At 36.4% G+C, this 20,376-nt stretch overlaps 1 protein-coding gene across 1 annotated transcript; it reads right to left on the bottom strand.

Annotated features, from left to right (window-relative positions):
* Positions 1-1,308: 1,308 nt before the first annotated feature.
* Positions 1,309-14,062, bottom strand: CUNH3orf14 (chromosome unknown C3orf14 homolog). Its single transcript, XM_007937295.2, has 4 exons — positions 14,010-14,062; positions 12,267-12,390; positions 3,711-3,785; positions 1,309-1,443 (listed from the first exon to the last, which is right to left on the bottom strand). The coding sequence occupies exons 1-4, from the start codon at positions 14,060-14,062 to the stop codon at positions 1,309-1,311; spliced, it is 387 nt and encodes a 128-aa protein (XP_007935486.1).
* Between the last annotated feature and the right edge of the window lie 6,314 nt (positions 14,063-20,376).

Raw genomic sequence — 20,376 nt, 5'->3', positions numbered from 1 at the left:
TTCTTGAGAAGGTATAAAGTTGTTTTGCTTTCTATGCCATTTTTCTTTCTTCTTCCTTTCTTAAAGGCTTTTAAGCTGGTACTTCTTATAGTTATATAGCAGTTCTAATATTTGATGACATTTTGTATTGTGACACTATAGATGAAATTGTCATCGGACTGACACCCTGTGGTGTTTATTCCTTAATTACAACTGTTAACACTGTAGAGAAGTGTGCTAATCTGCCAGCACATATTATGAAAACAATGTTATTGTTACCCACACCAACACCCACTCAACAGGATATTTCCAAGATGGCAGTTTAAAGGAACTCATCAGCGCAATGAACATTTCAACATAGCTTTTTTTAAGTTTGTTCTATTATCTTCATTTACAAACACAAACCATTTAGGAATTTAAAATCTTTAATTTTAATATAGCATAGACTCCATTTGCTAACAGAAGTTGTCTCTCTCTCTCTAAATGTTAGTGCTCAAACAGGTGAACTAAGGCTGTTTAGGGCTGTGATCCAAAACTTCCTGACTGATAGCTATTTTAGAAATAAAGAAAATAGAAGGGAGTGGGAGGGGGAAGTTTAGAGATTTTAGAGATGAAAAGATGGGGTAAGTGTAGTTGTTTGTATTCGTAAGGTTGGCAATCGTTAAAAAACAAGTTAAAATTCAATAATCCTTCCCAAGCTCTAGCAGGTACCCTTGTTCAAAACTAAGCATAAGCACTCCTGGAACTGGCTACTTACAGAATGTTCAGTCCTTTCTGTCTCCTGAACTTTTAGAGGTGTGATCATCTGTGAGGTATAAAATCTTATGAACCTATTTTCTGATAAGTATTTTTATTATACTGTAACAGCTAAAGGCCACTGTCTTTTCATTTATTCAAAGAAACTGTATCAGCAAACAACCATCTTGATCCTCTACCTCATCCTCATAGTAAAATGGTTGGAAAGTAAAGACTCTAAAAAACATAGAATCAGAATCGACAGCCAGTTTTTAGTTTAGATGAGAATATATAAATTTTTAAGCCACACACATGACCCTCATTTGATCATTTAATTAATAAACAGTCCATTTTTCAGTATTAGTTCTCATCACTTCCATGGGCTTAACAGAAAGCAAATTGATGATCTTGAAATAGTAGTAAGTCTCTCAGTGATAACCTGACACTTTCCAGCAGATTCTCTTATTTTCATTGTCACTTTGAAGGTAACAGAACCATATGGAAGTATTCGATTTCCAAAGTTCCTGAAATAACCTGCATATTCTTTTATATTAAGCTTTACTTCACAGGTTTTTTGAAATAGCATGTGAACAGTTATTGCTGTACTTCTTTTTGAGTGGTATTTTCTGCTCCATTTTGATTTTCAACATGGATAGGATATGGTGCTCTTCCTAAAAGAAACTGTTCCCATTTGGGAATATATTCTTCTACTGATGCCCAGTAACGAGCCTGGAAGAAAACAAACCCAAAAGTAAAAAAAGTATCTCAAGCAACTGAACTTGGCTCTTTATAATAGTTTAAATGTTTATTCACTTAAGGGTATATGTGCATGTACACATGCACACGCACACGCACACACATATATGTAGAATGCACTTCCTCTACAGAACACTTTATGTTAATTTTAGAAAAAATATGGCTACTTACTAGTGTTAATTTTCAAATTTCTCAGTAAAACCAGAAGCTGGCAGAATTACAACTTTTGAGATTTTATTGTGATTTGACACGCCCTCTTGTGGCCAACCTTGTGATTACTGCCAGTAGTATCATTTGTGGCTACCCAAAACCTGGACCAAAACCCAACCCAGTGCCATCAGTAGATTCCAACTCATAGTGACCCTATCATAATTAAATGTTTTTGTTTAGTGTTCCAAATCCTATACCAAATTATTATCTATACCACAATCATTATAAGGAAATGATTAAATACAAACACATTTCAGAATTTAGCATCAAAAGATTTTTACCTATGATGAGATTGGTTAGTATGTAGCTAGTATGTATATCTAGTATCTAGCTATGTGATAGTATCAGTTCAGGTGCCCCCCAGTCGTGTGGGGGAAAAATAGGAACAATATGTATCTACTCTACCTTTTAGAAGAATATCTGGTTTGACAAATCTAATTTCTTCCCAATTTTGTTTTATGATAAGAAAATAATACAGTAAAACCTGTGAAAGCCAGTACTTGTGTAAGGTGGAAACCTGTCAGAAAAGGAAAACTCAAATATTTTCCACTAAAACAAGTGATAGAAAAGTGGTAAGTCTGTACCCCGTCAAAGGTGGAAAACTTTTGAGACCCAGAAAAACAAGGCAGTCCTATGGAGTTCTGGCTCTCACGGGGTTCACTCTGTCAATATCATCTAATCATTTTCAATACAAACAACTTGAAAATTGAGATGCTGTATTATTTATTGGCCTGACTCTAGTAATTTATAGGCCACAGAAGCATATGCAATATCACCATATCATGTATATGAGTTTAGAACCAAATTGCCAACCACAAAGGCATTTTATATTAGATCATCACTGTCAACCTTATTTTGGGAAATTCAGCCAAACAATCGAATAGTTTTAAAAACCAAACACCAAAATCACTGCAGTCGAGTCGATTCAACTCATAGCGACCCCTCTTTGGGTTTCCAAGGAAGTATCATTAGAAACACATAATTATCCACTATGGGCATTCAAAAGGTACAAGGTTCTGCGGGTGGAAAATGGTGAGGGAGTCTACATATCTATACAACTGTGCATGGGGTCTGAGAACTAGCCTGACATACTTAAAATAAAGGTCATCCTGCTGGGCAAGGCTAGCTAAGAAAAATGCTGACTGAGGCCTGTGGTTGGGAGTTTCTCAGCCATTCACAGCTGGATTAACCCCTATTGTGTGCCCCCCACACACACACACAGCTGCCGTAAGGTATTGGAGAATTCAACAGAGAAAAAGACATGTCTAAGGCACAACTTTGTACCAAAGTTTTTTCAATCCTTGACCACTGCCTTTTCTTATTACCCTAGATGACAGAGAACATGAAGGGCAGATTCTCAGCCTTTAATTTTGAGTCTTCATGTTCTGGGTTAGGCAGAAAGCAAAATTGTATTTGGGAAAGGTCATTAAAATATAAACTCAAACTATTCTATATGTAGTACGTTCACATTCATCACAAATACATCCATATACCAAATATGGTTTATTTTTGCCAACCATCTTCCCAATCTGTTCTTGAATTGAGCAAAATAAAACAGACAAAAGCCATGCTATACTGCATGATAATAGGCACTTAAGTGGCTTTGTTTAAATTTCTAGTGAAAGGACTGAAATGCCAAAAGCACTTTGATTAGGTGTGCTGTCATCTTAAAATTTAGTGCTTATTTTCTTTCATGATACTTGCTTCCAATTGACTAGATGAAAAGAAAGACACAGGATCTTTATAAAATTTCCACTTGATAAAAAAAATGATAAATCAAAATAGTTATCATTTACCCAGTATACATAAAACATGGCATTTTGGATATAAAGATCAATCAGACACATCCTACCTTAGTGAATAAATCAATCTGGGAAATACACACATTGTTGTCTTGGGCGATGAAGGCAATTCTGACTCATGGCAACCCCATGTGTTACTGAGGAGAACTACATATAACTGTTGTCTAATTTAGAATGCACCACTGACAGGATAGGGTCTCTCTTTTTAACATTTGTTAAGATACTCACCTCAAGAGAAGCCACCTCAGGCCGTGGAAGTGGGTGAATCCTGGTCTGTAGAGATTTTTCTGCTTCTTTTATATCCTGTAACAGACACCAGCATTTTTAAAACAAAGTGTATTTACATAAACATATACAAATGACACATGTACTAGCAATATCCATATCCCAAGTCTCAATTTAACTCTTCTCTGGATACATAGTGTGAACTGAGGGAGAGGCGCTGAGGTAGGAGAATTGATCATTGGTCAAATACCCCAGTTACAAAGTGGAGAGTGCAAAGTTTCTTATTTTCAAATAAATGGAGGTGGTGGTCCCTCTAAGTTCTGCCTTGTCACTTTTAATAGCTAGGAAATGTCAGTAATTCTTACAAAAAAGAGTTTCTTCTAAAACTGCTCAGAGAACTTAGCTCTGAAATCATCTAAAAAAGTGGCTATAAAGGATAAAACAGTCAAATATTCAGATACTAAAACAGTCAGAGATTCAAACCCACACTGTGCTAACCTTTAAGAGTGAAGAGTTCATCTCTCCAGATTATGTAAATGGTATGTCAATGGCATACATTACATTTATTCAAAATTCTATTTTAAATATAATTATGCAAATTTACCACATATTTAAAAAAAAAAAAAAAGAAAAAAATTCCAAGAGGTCCTCCAGCCCTTGGAAGGAACCTTTCCGCTATACTCTCCAAATTTTTAGAACTAGATTCCTAAGATAATTTCAACACCAAATTTTATTGTTAGGCAGTATACCATTCAGCTGATTGTATTCAGTTACAATAAACACTGTGCTTTGATTTGCAGTTTAACTTTAGGTGAGTGTATTTTCTCTTATAGCTGTTAAAACTCAAGGGTAACTAAACTTAATTCATACCCTGGTAAAGATTTAGCTTTGGCACTTACATGAAGTACATGTCCAAAAATGTAGGGCTCTGGCAAGTTACTACTGAAACATTTGTCCCGTTTCATAAATTTAAGAAATCACCTATGTTGTGTCTATTTATTATGTTTATCAAGTTCACAGAGACCTTGGTTAAAGGCTGTGTAAATTTTGTCTCCTTTGAGCTCAGTCAGTTGCTAGAAAAGAGGAAGTTCTCCGATCCATGTACAAGCATTGGAGCAATCTATGTACAGGGCTGTTGGACAGACGGAGGGAGATGGAAAGGGGCGTGGGAGTGGGGTGTGAAGAAGCCAATGCTGAAGAGGAGAAAAAAGATAGCAGATGGTAGCGGCAGGAGCAAGGAATGGGTGTGAAATGTAAAAGGGAAAAACAGGAAATTCCCTAAAGGGACTCCCCAAAGTTGCACAACCATTAATGCACCTGCTGTCTAGAAGAAGGTGATTTGAAGGGGAAAAACATCAATTTAGGGATAAAAAGCCCATCTATTAGAGAGTCTACCCCGTATCAGAAGTTTACAGTAAAGGCGTATGCGAAAGAGCTTTTGAGGTTGGTGCCAAAAAAGATACAGAAGCCAAACTGTTCTATAATTATGTTGAGATTTTACAAGGTCTTAGGAAAAAGATTTTTTACCTATATAAATCAAAACCAGAACACAAATAGAATAATCACAACCCCAAAGATACCATTATTCTAAGAACAGGCCTAAAGGTAATGTAAGTGACAGATCTAGGGGCCACTAGCACTGTAAACAATATTAAAAGCCTTTTTTTTTTTGAAGGCCAGGAAATATCTCTTACAGAAAAGCAGATCTGTAATACAAGAGCAGAAAGCAGTAGGGGATGTGTGGCCTTGTAAAGTAAGCCATAGTTAGAAACTTGACTGTCATCCCTGCAGCATTTCGACGGGGGATTATCACCCCTCCTAGAACTTCTTCCTGAGCTTAAGTGATTTTTCACTTTCTTAGTTTTTTTTTTTTTTTTAAATCTCTCTGACTCCTACTTCTCTTTCTCCTTAGTTGGCTCTTCTTTTCTCTCCCTGCTCCTAAGTGTGGGCTTTCTTAAGATTTGTGACATCTGTCCCCATGTTTTTACCTTTTTTCCCTCCAAGATTGCCTCTTATCTATCTTCAACTATTACTATAGAGGAATGGCTAACTTTTCTCCAGTCCTTATTTCTCAACCTAATAAAACTAACCTAATCTACTCCTTATTTAATCTATTGCTATTTGTGGGAATTACATTCACACAGATACCTATGCTATATCCTCTATATCCAACTCTTTCAAATCCCTGCCATTTTAAATTTCAAAGCTCTATAAGATTTTTCCTCAAAATGTCTCCTCTAGTGTTTCCATTTAATTTCCAATGCTATGGTTGTTGGTTAGTGTTGAGGTTATTCCAACTCATGGGGACCCCATGTGTGCAGAGTAGAACTTCATTCCATAGAGTTTTCAAGGCTGTGACCTTTCAGAAGCAGAGTGCTAGGTCTGTCTTCTGCAGTGCCTGTGGGTGGGTTTGAAGTGCCAGCCTTTCAGTTAGCTTAACCATCTGTGCCACCCATGGTCTCCATTCCCAATGCTATGACCTTATTAATACATTCTTTCTTTAACTTGTTGAAAGATGTCATGGATAGGCTATATCTCATCCTACTTTGATTACTGTCATGGATAGGCTATATCTCATCCTACTTTGATTACTGTCATGGATAGGCTATATCTCATCCTACTTTGATAAATACCTAACATAGGATTCACTAGTTTTCCTAAAGAACTACTTTAAATATGTCCTTTCTTAGAGTTAAAACAAGTAATAGATACCTACTATTACACAGAGGATGATTATCTAAATTCCTTACCCTGAGGGAAAAAAATCTCTGCAATTTGACCTCAGCCTTCTGAAGTAAGTTGTATCTTAATACCCACTACCCAGTGTCATCAAGTTAATTCCAACTCATGGTGACCTCCATTGGGTTTCCGAAGCCGTAAATCTTTATAGAAGTAGATTCCCCCATCTTCCTCCCATGGAGCAGCTGGTGGCTTTGAACCACTGACCTTCTGGTTAGCATCCAAATGCCTTACCCACTACACCACCAGAGCTCCTTTATACTTCCATACAAAAACCTTTCCTTTCATCATAAAGTGCTAGAAGGTAAGGACTACATCCCATACAATCTTTATGAATCAGAGGATCTACTAAAGTGCAGGATAGTAGGCACTTAAATATTTAAAAAAAACAAAGAAATACTAAGGTATCAAAACTTTCATGAGTATAAACTATCAACTTAAAAAAAAGTTACCCAGAGGGAGGTAGAGAAAAAGGAAGAAAGGAGAGAGAAGCTAGACTTCCTGACTATATCTTGTTTTATAGATTTGCCAGAAGACTATTTACATCATTGTATAGTTATAGAACAAATAAGAAAGCTAGCACTAAAAATTGAAAACAAAATGAAACAAATGAACTGTTGTTGAGTTGGTGCATTACCCCACAGAGAACTAGATCAAGTGATCTTAGAGAACACAGCATTTTGATTGAACATTCCAAGTGGAATATACTGTATTAGAAAAAAGAATTGCAAAAAAAAAAAAATCTTAATGATAATTATCAACAAATTATGTTGTTGGTGCTAGTGAAGTCTGTATCACACAATAAAGTAAGTAACTAGTTCTGTTGGTGTTGGAAATTCTTTGAGAACTGAGATTTGTGGTTTGAGGAAAAGAAGACTGAGATATAAGACACATTACTGTAAGTTAAAAAAAAATTGCAATCCTTTATTGCAATTGCAAATACTGACATGAACACTTGATGTATTTTCTAAAAAAAAAAAAAAAGGCAATAAACACTTGCCAAAATCCAGGGCTCTTTGAAGCAATGGATAATTGCTCCAAATGTACACAATGAAACTGAAAGACCTAAACATACTAGAAAGAAAAGAAACTGTCCAAGGCTATTAGGATCATGTCAAAGACATTCAGGAGCCATATTAAAGGGGCTCCCACTTGGCAAAGATGGGACAATTTGAGCATCAATAAGAATAAAAATTGCAATGGATTGAAACATACAAATCCCAGAAATATTAAACCCCCCCCCCCACTACCACCTCATAGGTCACCTTTGGAACATACTAGAGGACCAGACAATTATTTTGAAAAATAAATAAAAGGAACGAATCAAGTACTCAGTACGTCTTTTCCTATCTATACTTAAGTGTAATTAGATAATCCATGAGGGAAAATTTCTTTTCATATAAATAGTTAGCAATTAAATGAGAATAAAATGTAGCAGGTTTCAGAAGCCTATATTTAAGTGATTCCACTCATGATTAGGAAAGGTAAAATATGAGCACAAAAAGTAATGTGCTGAGATCTCTCCTCCTCCCCTACCCCACCATTATCTATCTCACCATATTTATATATGTATAGTGAACCCAACTGTGGCCAAACTTGTTTTAATCTTTAATCTGCCAAAGCACCAATTTCTGAGATAGACAAAATGACATTAAAAAAAAATGACATACAGGGTCATTGGTACAAGGCACACTGAAGTATTTTGATTGAACACACAATTAGTCTGTTCCTCATTCCTTCTCTTTTAAAAACATCCTTTGATATTTTTGCCAGTTTATTTTCAAGTAAACTTATAGAAAGTGTCTTGAGTTCTATGTAAATTTTCTTGGGACCCTATTTAATCTAAAAATAAGCTTATTAAACTTATTCTGTCACTGTGCCCTCAATGAATTACAGAAAGTGAGAAATGTATAGCGGAGAGAAGAGACATGTGGTCTTATAAGTCACTGGCCCTCCTGGGTGGCAGTTTGTTGAAAGCCCTGCTTACCTGCCAACTGCACCATGAAGGCTTCCAGGACACCCCTCAATGGAAGCATTGTGTCTCTAATTTCTATACCTTTCCCATTCTTTCTCACCCTACAGTGTTTGTTTATCTTCCTTCATGAGATGGTGCTAGTTAGCCCAAAATTCTGGGTAAAACTAAATTTGGGAGGGATGACAGTTTTTATAATGAAATAATTACAGAAATAAAATCCTCCCTTCTTCTTCCAAATCTATACCAACTATACTTATTTTTTAAAAAGGCAGGTAAGTTTCATTTTACTTATATTAATAGGGTAAAGTCATTTACCTATGTTTTCAAAATGCACTGTCCTTCATGGTTTTTAATGACTGGCAAAATGTTTGTGAATCTGACTGATTTCTCACTGTGCATATCCATATGCATTCCTACACTTATTGTTAGGTCCTGACAAGTCAGCCTGACGCATAGTGACCTCCATACAGCAGAAGGGAAACTGCCCAGTCCTGCAGCGGCCTCAGGTGTGGCTATGTTTGAGTCCACTGTTGTAGACACTGTGTCAATATTCATACACTAATGTGTTTTAATATCTGATGGGGTTAGTCTGTTCTTCATTCCTTCTCTTTTAAAAACATTCTTTGATATATTTGCCAGTTGATTTTTCAACTGAACTTAGAGAAACTGTCTTGAGTTCTATGCCAATTTTGTTGGGACTTTATTCAATCTAAAAATAAGCTTATAAAAATAGATTTAAGACAAATAATAGTCTCCTCAGTCAGCATGAAGGCATATATCTGTTTAAACTTTCTTTTAAATCTTCCATTAAAATGCAGTAATTGTACACTGATTATGCATATCCTCTATTAAGTGTATTTCAAATATTTGATAATTTTATTGCTAATATAAATTTGATCTCCACCAGCCACTCCTCGGAAGAAATATTAGGCAATCTACTTCCATAGAGGTACTGCCTCACATACTGAAGCAGGGGTTGCTATGAGTTGCAATCGACTAGATGGCAGTGAGTTTGGGTTTTTTTTTAATACATAAATAAGATTGCTATTGATTTTTGTGTTTATCTTTTATCCATTAATTTTACTCAACATATACTAGTTTTAAAACAACTTCAGCTTTACTAAGTAAATTAGATAATCATATCATTAGAAAATGCTAGTGTTCACTCTTCCTTTCCAAAAGCTAAAGCTCATTTCTCTTTAGCATTTATTATATTGGTCAGAACATCTAAATAAGGTCATGTAATGAATAGTGATAGAGCACATCCTTATTCTGTTACCATCTGTATACGGACTGCTTCCATGCCTTAATGGAATCATTTTTAAGGTTTATTTGTGAAACACATATTTGAGATGTAAATTAACCTGTTCTTGAGAAGGAATATTAACATTATGGTTTCTTCATCTCTGAATTAAAGGATTAGCCTAGATCACTGGTTTTTACAAAGTGTTCCTTAGAGCCACAGGAGGGCAGGCAAGCAAAGGTTGAAGGAATGGGACCTTATATCCAAAAAGTCCACATTTATCCATTTATCTTTGGAAACAGTTTTTATGCTTAAAAAAGCAGGGGCTGGGGTATGGGGAGACTTTAGATGAGAATCTAATCTAATCTTTACTATTAAAATCTAATCTCAACCTTTAGATTAGAACTGAATCTAATCTAAAGATTAGATTAGATTAGAATCTAATCAAGCTCAATCTAGTACACCAACTTAAAATTCTGTAACCAAGTGCTAAAGATTTTACTTTCAAAATGAATTTTCTAGTTGTTGCTGTGAGCTGCAATGGAGTTGATGCAGAGGACAACTGTGCTCCATAGGTTTTCAAGGCCTTTGTTGTTAACTGCTGTCAAGTCTATTCTGAATTGTTTTTAACAAATAAGAGAAAAAGCAGGATAAAGTAGTGCATATAATTTGAAGAATGAAACAATAGAAAATAAAAAATACAGGAAGAGACTTCATCCCTAGAAGCAAGTACTTTGTCTGGCATGTATTAGGTGCTCAATAAACATTTATTAAAAATACTGAAAGGAAATATACATATTTTTAGATGGAGGGATGATATGTACAGTGTGCTATTTAGTGGTCTTTACCTTTTCAAGTTTTTTACAATGAGGATATATTACTTTGATAATCAAAACAATTCCACATCAAACTGAAGTTTCTCATGATTATGAAACCAGCTTTATTATCTTCCTTCTTGATATAATGATTTGTTAGCTACCCTCAACTCCTTCTCCTTTCTTGAAATGACCTTGCATTTAAATAGCCAATGAGTGTTCCTTATATCACCACTGATATATTTCTTACGTAAGACTTTATTTTTCTTTTGCTCTAACACTTTCAGTATTATAGTATTTCTACATATCAAGGTTCAACTTCTTAGTTTAGCACCACAATACATATCCAGCCTTGTCCCTGTGACTTTCCAAGTTAGTTAACACAGACATTAACATGGCCACTCATTCTTCTGGTACTGGTTATCTTGAAAAGAATCCAATGGAATGCCTGCCTTGCTTTCTGCCTCTTCAAACACAGCTCGAGTCTAGCCTCTTCTCTGAGGCCTCTTAGAATACTCTACTCTTAGAGATCTTTTAATTCCTATAGCACTGAGTCTATTCTATGTTATTTAATGTTTGATCACATAAGGTCTCAAGTTTTCTGTGTGACAAGCCTTAAGTCATCAACTAAGCTTAATATAAAGAAATGCTGATTTATATGTATTTTCTTCTTCTTACTTTCTAACCAGAGCTAGTTCAATATGAAGGGCCTTCTGGGCATCCATGAACTACTTTGTAATTAAAAGGAAGACACTTGAAAACCAAATATCACTGGCTGCAGATAGCTAGCAATCAAGCTTTCTAATTCAGTTTTTCTGACTTTTCATGGCAAATTCCAAATTATCCTATATATTTCCATTTAAAAATAAATATTGCAAACACCATTGGGCAAGTAAGACATATGGCAATATAGAATGCTTTGGTAGCACTATGGCTGTGACTTAAATTACTGTGGATCAAACTGCCAGAAGCTGAGAAGATAACTGAATTTTCCTCTCCCTTTATTCTTTAGTGAGGAGAGAATATAACTATATTATGCCTATCGATGAAAATATTTAACAATAAAAAACTGAAAACACTGCTTTATAACTTAAATAATATAGTCTTACTACCAAATGTTGTAGTCATAGGATCTCTTGGAAGCTCGAATGGAAGCAAACTTTAGGGTTTTAATTATGGATGAAGTCATACAATTCTGGAAGCAAAGTACAGCAAGCAGCCAAAAATGTAACACATATGATTTTACTCCAAGTGGGCACATTGGCCAAATGGGGAAGCCCTGCACAATCATACACTTTGACCACCTCCTCCATCATCATCATAAGGGATGTGGGAAATACGTTATCTTAGGTTTGAATTTTTTGTGTTGACTGTGGCCCCAAGAGGGCAAAATCAAATTGTCTTTATCTTTATGATGTTAAATAGTTTAGAGTTAGATCTAAATACATTATGGTTACTTTATGGTCTTTTAGGATCTCCTATCAAACAAAAGAAGATGCAAGATGGAAAGCTACTTCTATTTCTTACTTCTTGCACAGGTGATCTTAAAGTTCCTTCCACAGTCATTGATTTTCTAGCCAACTGAACACATTGAGCTTCTGCAGACTAGTTTTTTCCATTTTTACACGAGAATCTACATGCTATTCATTCAGCTGGAATGGGTTTTAAAATAGATATTGTTTCATTAATTTTATTTATTACTCAAAAAAATGATATAAGTTAAAATTATGAAATTCACATTTTTGGAAAGTTGAGAAAATCTCTAAGCTAAACTTATGAAAACTTACGTTTAAAAGACTAAGATTCCTCTTATAAGCAGCCTCAGCTGCTTTAATCTGAGATGCTTTTTCTGTGTTTTGATCTCCAAATTTATTCTCCATTTGTTGAAGTAACATTAATCTTTGTGATACTCTAGAAAAAAAAATGAAGATTAAATAAAGTTAACAACAAAAAAAAGCAAACAAACATCTTCTTGCCTCCCCTATATAACAAAGTAATTTCTTAATTGTACCTTACTACAAGTCCAACTTATTTTGAAAGCCAATTACTCTGTCAATTAAAAAGACGGAAAAAAACTTCGCGATGAACTAAGTTCAATACATCTTAAGTCAATGTGGGTAAAATTATTTTTATTTTCATTAGCATATTCTTTATATATACTGTAAGTACATGGTTCTGTTTTTCAGCTTCTCCAGTCTTTTGAAATGATTGTAGGGTGTTGAAGATAAGCTTTAACTTTTAGTGAAAATGCAAACTGCAATACATATCCCTTTGTACACATACTTATATATACCTCCCCACACATATACTTTGATATAACTTGCTATACGAAACCTTCTGCTTAACACTTCAGTACCCCTGAATCTCATGTTACACATTTAGAATTGTGCTAAACTTCCATATGTTTGAAGAAGCAATAAAAATATTTTTCTTCTTTTTCCAAGAGAAAGATGATGGTTGGCTATATGAGTGAGAGGCTGTGTATGTGTATGCAGACTCATAAGGTGAAACAGTAATTGAAGAAAGATGTAAAAAGTTAGAAGTTATTTAAAAAGAAAAAAAAACAAACCCAAACTCACTGCCGTCAACTTGTTTCCAACTCATAGCAACCCCTACTTGGGTTTCTTAGGTGGTGTCTCTACGGAAGTAGAGTGCCCAATCTTCCTTAGGAGGAGTGGCTGGTGGGTTTGAACTGCCAGTCTTCTGGTTAGCAGTCAAATGCCTTAGGCACTAATTAATTTATTACATATGATATACTTGAAAAGTTTCTCACTGTTCAAATGTTTGTTTTATAAGATTTCAGTCCTCTTAAATGCTTAATAAAAAATATATCATATGATAAAATTATGTCAGTGGTATATGTAAAAGTCTAACTACTTCTCAGTTGTGGAAGCTCTCAAGAAACACTGTGTCTCATAGGACTATTTGTGAGTGTAGACCTAAAAACCCAGGTCTTTGAATAATAATGTTTATAAGGGAAACAGAAGGCCAAGGAAGAGGGCCTGGTAATACTAAGTAAATAAAAGGAAAACTTGAGAATCCATAGACAGAGGCAGAGAAGGAAATGGCTACTAATAAATATAAGAATAGGACTGCTGACATTAATTACAGGGCCCAGTGCAAAATTGAAACTGTTAAAAAAAACTGTTAAGACAGCAACATTAGAGCAATGAGCTAAATGCCAGGCCCTGTAACTGAACAGGTCACATACCTATGAAGCAGGTCCTGGGTACAAGGCTTAGAGCCATCCATTAAATAGCAATGTGGAGACTTGGAAGGGGTGACAGTGAATTAATCAAATACTAATAATAAAAAGTAAAAAGATATACAACAAAATTATACTGTTTGATCTTTGTTATTTTTAAGAGACAGTAACTTTCCCTGTTATCAAAATGTATCAACTCAAGTATTAGAAAATTAAAACAATACAACTTCCAGATACTTAAATCTTCCTCTGTACACGTTTCACTCATAAAACCAGTACCATTCATATAATTAGATTATCCTGAAAAGAAAAAACAAAAACTTACATTTCTTCATGCCTTTTAGAAAGGCAAATTTCTTGAGCAAACAAGGAAGTCATCTTTAATGAAAACAGATTTTCAGCTTTCTGCTAAATAATAAAAACATTTAAAGTTACTTCTGCCATTTATCCTCAGCTTTGTAATATCTGATAGTTTACTACCTCAATCCATTGTTTCTCTCAGAAGAGAAAATTAACCTTAAGATGTAATAATGTATGGAATGAAAAAAATGCATTTAAAAACATTTTATTCACAATACATAGATTTCTGCGAGCCAGATGCATCCCAGCCCAGGTAAATTCAACGTATTTCACATTTCTCCCTCTTTTTTCCACACTCTAACCTTAATCAAAATTTAAAACAAACAAGCAGCTGGTACTAAGACTAGTAAACACTTTATTGAATCAACAGAAAGAAAAAAAAATCCACTCATAAAATTCAACACAGGAAAACCATCCCTTATGCATGTGCGCACACACACACACAGACAGAAAAGCAAACAAGTATGAGAACCAACTGGAAGCTCATGGTCTATCCTTTATTGGAAGACTGCCCAGTTCTACCATCTCTGTTGCAAATAGGAAAGTATTTTTCAAGTCTAACAGTGGGAAAAAAACACAATTAGTCCCTTCACATTACTTTGGCTGTTCAGCCCTTTCATGTTGGGAGCTTTGGAAATGCCATTTTCATGGCAAATTCTATACACACTTTGAGCAAGTTCACCTTGGCTGAAGAGCCTGTGTCAATACAGATAGAGGTCTAGCAAAGTGCTTTGAAGGCTCTGAGCCCAACTGCAAAAGCTGAAGGAGCCTTACCTAGGGGAGAGAAAGACAGGAGAATGAAATTACTTCCTAACATAATGCATTGGCTTTCCTAAATTTTATGAAATTAACCATGACTGTCTACTAATAGTCTGAATGTCCCGCGTTGAAAGAAGGATTTATTCAGCACCGAGGACAGCAATCGCTCCGCCCTTCGCCAGCTAAGGTCTATTTACATATATTTTCTGCTAAGATCGCAGGTTTCGTTTTACATGGAGGCAACTAATTCAAGCGTTAGGGAAATTACAGGAAGAAAGTCCATGTTAACTTTTTTCTGTTACCCGTGCCATTGGCACTTCAGACAAACCCCAAGGCAAATTCTGCCTTCTGAATCAAAGCCAGCGGAATCTTTGTCGGAGTCATTAGCCCTCCTACCCGAAGGATTGATGAACTTCCCTCACCACCCCAGCTCTTTCTCCTAAACAGCATCTTCCCCACCGACCTTGCAGGCACCTACGCCATTATTCTACGGTTGAAGCACCGATCCCTAATATCATCCGACTTGACTCACCAAGCCCTCCCCAGGACTCTTCAGAGAAGGCACTGTGGCCGCGCAGCGGCGGTGGTCTTAGGGCAGTCCTGGGCGTGATCACGCCGCCATGTTTGCGCACTAGTGACACGCGGTGACGTCATCACGTCGTTATAAAAAGCTGGCGTCTAGCGTGGGCTGTCAGTGAAGCGTTTCTGCTCTGAAGAGGTTGTGTTTGGAAGAAGATAACCAGCAAGGGTTGTTACAAACCTCTGGGGAAAAGCTATTTGATTTTAGTTCAATTTCAGGACCTTTTAAAGAGGGATATGCATACGTTAAAAGGGTTTCAGAGCGTAAAAGTGATTTATAAGCAGAAATGTCACAGCAGAGTATTGTGCAGGGGATAGGGGAGGCACTTTTCAACAACTTAGTCCGAAATGTTTGAACGGACTTTACTTTTCAATCAGTGTTCAGAATACGTCTGTTGAGCTCCTTCAAGCTGAGCAAAGCAGGCAGCGAAGCCCTCTCCACTCAGTAGTTTGCAGCTCCTATCGATACAATATGGGAGCTCTGGTAGCGTAGTGCCTAAGACACTTGACTGCTAACTAGAAGGTTGGCGGTTCAACACCCCCCCCCCCCAGCCACTCTTCGGAAGGAAGGTTGGGCAGACTACTTTCGTAGTGATACTGCCTCAGAAACCGAAGGAGGGGTCGGTGTGACTGGGGTCCGACTTGATGGCGCATAACAGCAATATAGAGGCAATATTGGTCGTTAACGTTTTGAGGGTTTTTGTGTCAGTCGCTGTATTTACGTGGATTATCCTGTGGAATCCCCACAGCAGTCTCTCTGAGATAGGCACCGTTTTCATTTAACGTACGTGGAAGCGAACTTGATTGTTAATTCGTCAAAGATTGTAGCGTGAAACCAACAGAGCTTTTACTAAAGTTTTCACAGCCCTTAGAACACGCACTTGGTAGTAATCCCTTAGCGCTATGAAGTGCGTTCTTATACATCATCATATTTATTTCTTGAAATAACTTTGTGAGGTACGTGGTACTGTCTAACCTTAATTTAGGTTAGGAAGAAACTGAGGTTCAAGTAAAGTTGTTCTCTTCCTGAAAGTTACTCAGCTGGTAAAGGGCATAGAGCTAGCACTCCAATCCAGGTGTTTTTTATTTTATTTTTTTACAAAAAATCTACATGAAATTTCGTTTAGCTCCTGCTTCAGGACTATTGCAGATAATGTTTCCTTTGCTTGGAAAGTCCTTTACCAGGATACCTACAGAGGCTCAGTTCCTCATGTCCTTCAATGCTACTTCTTTAAAGAAGCATTCCCTGAACCCCCAATATAAGATTACAACCCCAACCCCTTGGCTCTTTATCCTCCTCCTGTTTTATTATCTCCACAACACAGCACCATTCCTTGTATTATATAATCACTTGTTTGTTTATCAGTGTCCCTCCACCCCACCCACCGCATTAAACTGAAACTTTATAAAGACGGATACTTTTGTCTTTTATTTGCTGCTGTATCCTCTGAAGGAGCTCTGGTAGCACAATGGCTAAAGCATATGCTTGCTAACCAAAGGACTGACAGCCTTTGGATGAAAGCCCCTCCGTGGATGAAAGTTGTGACAGTCTGCTTCAGAAAAGATTTACAGCCTTGGAAACCTATGAGGCAGTTCTACTCTGTCCTGTAGGGTTGCTGTGAATCTGAATTGATTTGATGGCAGTGAGTTGTGTGTGTGTGTGTGTGTGTGTATCCTCTGCAACTACAACTGCCTGACATGGAAGCACTCAGTAAATATTGTTGAATGAAATAATCCATCCCCATTTGAATGTGTGTGTGTGTGTGTGTATCCTCTGCAACTACAACTGCCTGACATGGAAGCACTCAGTAAATATTGTTGAATGAAATAATCCATCCCCATTTGAAATTCCATTGTAATTTAAGAGCTCTCTCTCTCTGTTTAGTTGATAGGACCCTTTTAACTCTTCCATTTTGTTACTACTTAATAAAAAAAATACACCCTTGAGTTGTCCAGAGTTCTAGGAGTGAAATAGAATGCTTATACATGGTCACAAGGCATTCTATTTATTTTTCATATAAATTTACAAAGAAGGTTTTTGCTTAGATTGGTAATGAGTTAACAGAGACCTGAGGGACAGTGCATTAAAGCTTTGGTTGGTGTGTTGCTTACGACAAACCTTGTTCATCTCTGCTTTGTGTAAGTTTGTATAGTGACACAGCTGGGAAAAACCCAGCTCTTTCCACTTTGAGCCCAAGTTTTAATTTTTTATTTATTTATTTTTTTTTAGCTCATTACTTTTTCTCCTTCCCCTCCCACACCTGTCAAAGAATGTTTCTTTCTGTTTATAAACCCAAGGTAAAATTTCTTGGAAGTTTTAGAAGAACAGCAACGAGGGAGACCTCACAGACACTTGCACATTATTGATAATCTATTTTATGTTGTTGTTATGTGCCATGGAGTTGGACCTGACTTATAGCGACCCCTCCTTGGGTTTCCGAGGCAGTATCACTATGGAAGTAGATTGCCCAATCTTCCTTCTGAGGAGTGGCTGGTGGATTTGAACCACCAGCCTTCTGGTTAGCAGTCAAATGCTTTAGGCACTATGCCGCCAGAGCTCCCAATCTGTTTTATAGCATCTTATAAAAGTACTTACTCTTTCCTTAAAGACCTTCTGTGATACCTTCCCTTCTCATGACATAGTCCACAGTTGATTGTTTCTGTGAAGAAGCATCTCTGTTAATTGCAGAATATATGTGTTAGGATAGCTTTACTATTTATTTGGTAAGTTGAGGTAACTTCTGCAGTGAGGTGCTCTTGTTCTACCACACAAATTATTGGGCCGACTCGACGGCAAATAACAACAACAACAACAACAACAACTAAGTTACACATGGTCCGTAATGGAGCATTTGGTAAATGTGTAGTGAAGTCAATGTTTCCTAACTCTTAAATTAGTTCTTACAACACAACTCACTGCCATTGAGTAGATTCCTACTTAATAGCAAACTTACAGGGCAGAGTAGAACTGCCCCATAGACTTTCCAAGGCTATAAATCTTTATGGAAGCCGACTGCCACATCATTCTCTTGTGGAGCAGCTGGTGAGTTTGAACTGCTGACCTTTTGGTTAGCAGCAAATGCTTTAACCACTTTGCCATCAGGTCTCCTTGTTTTGTTTACTGGCACACTGTAATTTTTCCACAATTCCCCCCCTTACCTTCATTTCTTTGAAAGTGTTGTGCCATTTAGTCATAAATTCTGTTGTTGTTGTTGTTGTTTGCCGTCGAGTCGGCCCCGACTGTTAATTCTGTTAAGATGTATTTTTTAAAACATGTTTATAAGATGTAGTCTCCTCCCTCAAGAGCTGGAATCTTGCTGAGCTCTTAATATGTGAACAATAAGCTAGAGGATGATGGTTGACAACATAAAATAGCTGATATTTATGGAGTGCTCATTCTGTACCAGCCTAACAACCCTCTGAGGAAGGGTGCTGAACTCTTCTTATACCCATTTTTATAGTTGAGGAAATTGAGGCTTAGAGAAATGCTGCTACTGAAAACTCCAGCCTGTTTGATTTTGATGCCAGTAACATGCTGGATTCCCAATGTGTAATTTAAATATATGACGCAGATTACAAGGATTCTAAAGAAAAGTGAACACTGTAGGCTGCAATGAGCATTTTGAAAGATTGAGATGGACTTTCAAAGATAGGAGGCATTTAGAGGTCTGTTTTTGTGATTGGGTGTCTCATGTGGCAGGAAAATTGTGTGTGCTAAGTCAAGGAAACAGTATGCAGTGAAGTGTGTGCATAACAATACATTTTGATTGGGGGCCTGTGGAAAGGAAGCACTGAGAATATTTTCTTCAATTTTGAAGATTTCATTTCTGATGTTAGAAAACTTGGAAACGAATGTTTACGATAATAAGAGAAGGAGGTATATAGAAAGAGGTGAGACTGGTAAATGGAGAATTGAGAAAGGGAAGGTATGAGTATGGAGTAAGAAATAATGAAAGAAATTACAGGGTTAATGATGATTTTAAAGATTCCAAATTACCAATGCTATATATTCTGTTACAGGTTTTCCTACTATTCGAAAGAAGAACATTCTAATAGAACATGTCAGGAGCCGAAATGGCTTAAACACACAAAAGCAATTACTACTAATTTATATGGGAAAACTTTTTGAACATTCCCAGATCCAAAAAATAACATACGAAATCATAGCAAACAACACGTAAGACTTAAAATAACACTAACATGTAGTCTTCCCAGACATAGTTCGAAGCTATGGTGGCTTGATGCTGAGAAGCTGAGTGTAATTCCTGGGATGGAGTTTGGCGATGCCACTCTCCTCTTGTTGCTTGGGGTGTGCTCTGCCTCCTTAATGGCTCACTGCAAAACAAACGCTGAATGCTAGTTTCACTTTTCTTCCATAAAAGCAAAAATCCTCTTCAGATTTCTTTTGTTTAGCTAAAACAGATACTAATGTAGGTCTTTGATAAAAGTGAAGTGACATAAGTGAACTTTTGAAAAGCAAGGGATAGTTGTATTTATAGTTTATATAGAAGCCATTTTTTTTTTTTTTTTTTACTTCTTTGGATTTGTACAGTGGGTAGATATGTATTAAGAAAATGAAGAATTTTATGATCTAAATGGAGTTAATTTTCCTTTCACTTTCAAGAAATAACTCCCTCCAAGAAATTGGAACATTCATGAAATTGGCTGTATTTCTGATTTTCCTCAATTTGAAGTGAAATCATTAGAATTTTACCTTGTTCCGTAGTTCTGGTTTGCCCATTATACTATGGAAAATTTGTTCTGCACTTAAACTGTGTCAGTTATGTTTGAAATTAGCTTTTGGGTGGCTTATGGCCAGAGATAACTTAGAGTTAGACATCTGTTTAGGAATTTTTGTCACATGAACCAGTTATCAATCTAAGTCCAATCAGGAGCAAACTCTGCAATGGAGAGATCATTATTACAGCTGGTGCCTAGAAAGTAAACATTTCTTGGTGGAAAGAGCAAGGCCAAGCTGATTAAATTGTGCTAAT

Source organism: Orycteropus afer, unplaced genomic scaffold, assembly GCF_000298275.1.
Source record: "Orycteropus afer afer isolate SDZICR_OR568_19922 unplaced genomic scaffold, OryAfe1.0 scaffold00041, whole genome shotgun sequence".
Classification (NCBI taxonomy): Eukaryota; Metazoa; Chordata; class Mammalia; order Tubulidentata; family Orycteropodidae; genus Orycteropus; species Orycteropus afer.
This window is presented reverse-complemented; position numbering and strand designations above follow the sequence as displayed.

Excerpts from the sequence above, each read along its gene's own strand:
- CUNH3orf14 (XM_007937295.2), bottom strand. The coding sequence starts at position 14,062 with ATGACTTCCTTGTTTGCTCAAGAAATTTGCCTTTCTAAAAGGCATGAA. Across the intron at positions 12,391-14,009 it reads TCTAAAAGGCATGAAGAAAT|AGTATCACAAAGATTAATGT; the intron begins GTAAGTTTTTGT and ends TTTTTTTTCTAG. Across the intron at positions 1,444-3,710 it reads CTGAGGTGGCTTCTCTTGAG|GCTCGTTACTGGGCATCAGT; the intron begins GTGAGTATCTTA and ends GTTTTCTTCCAG.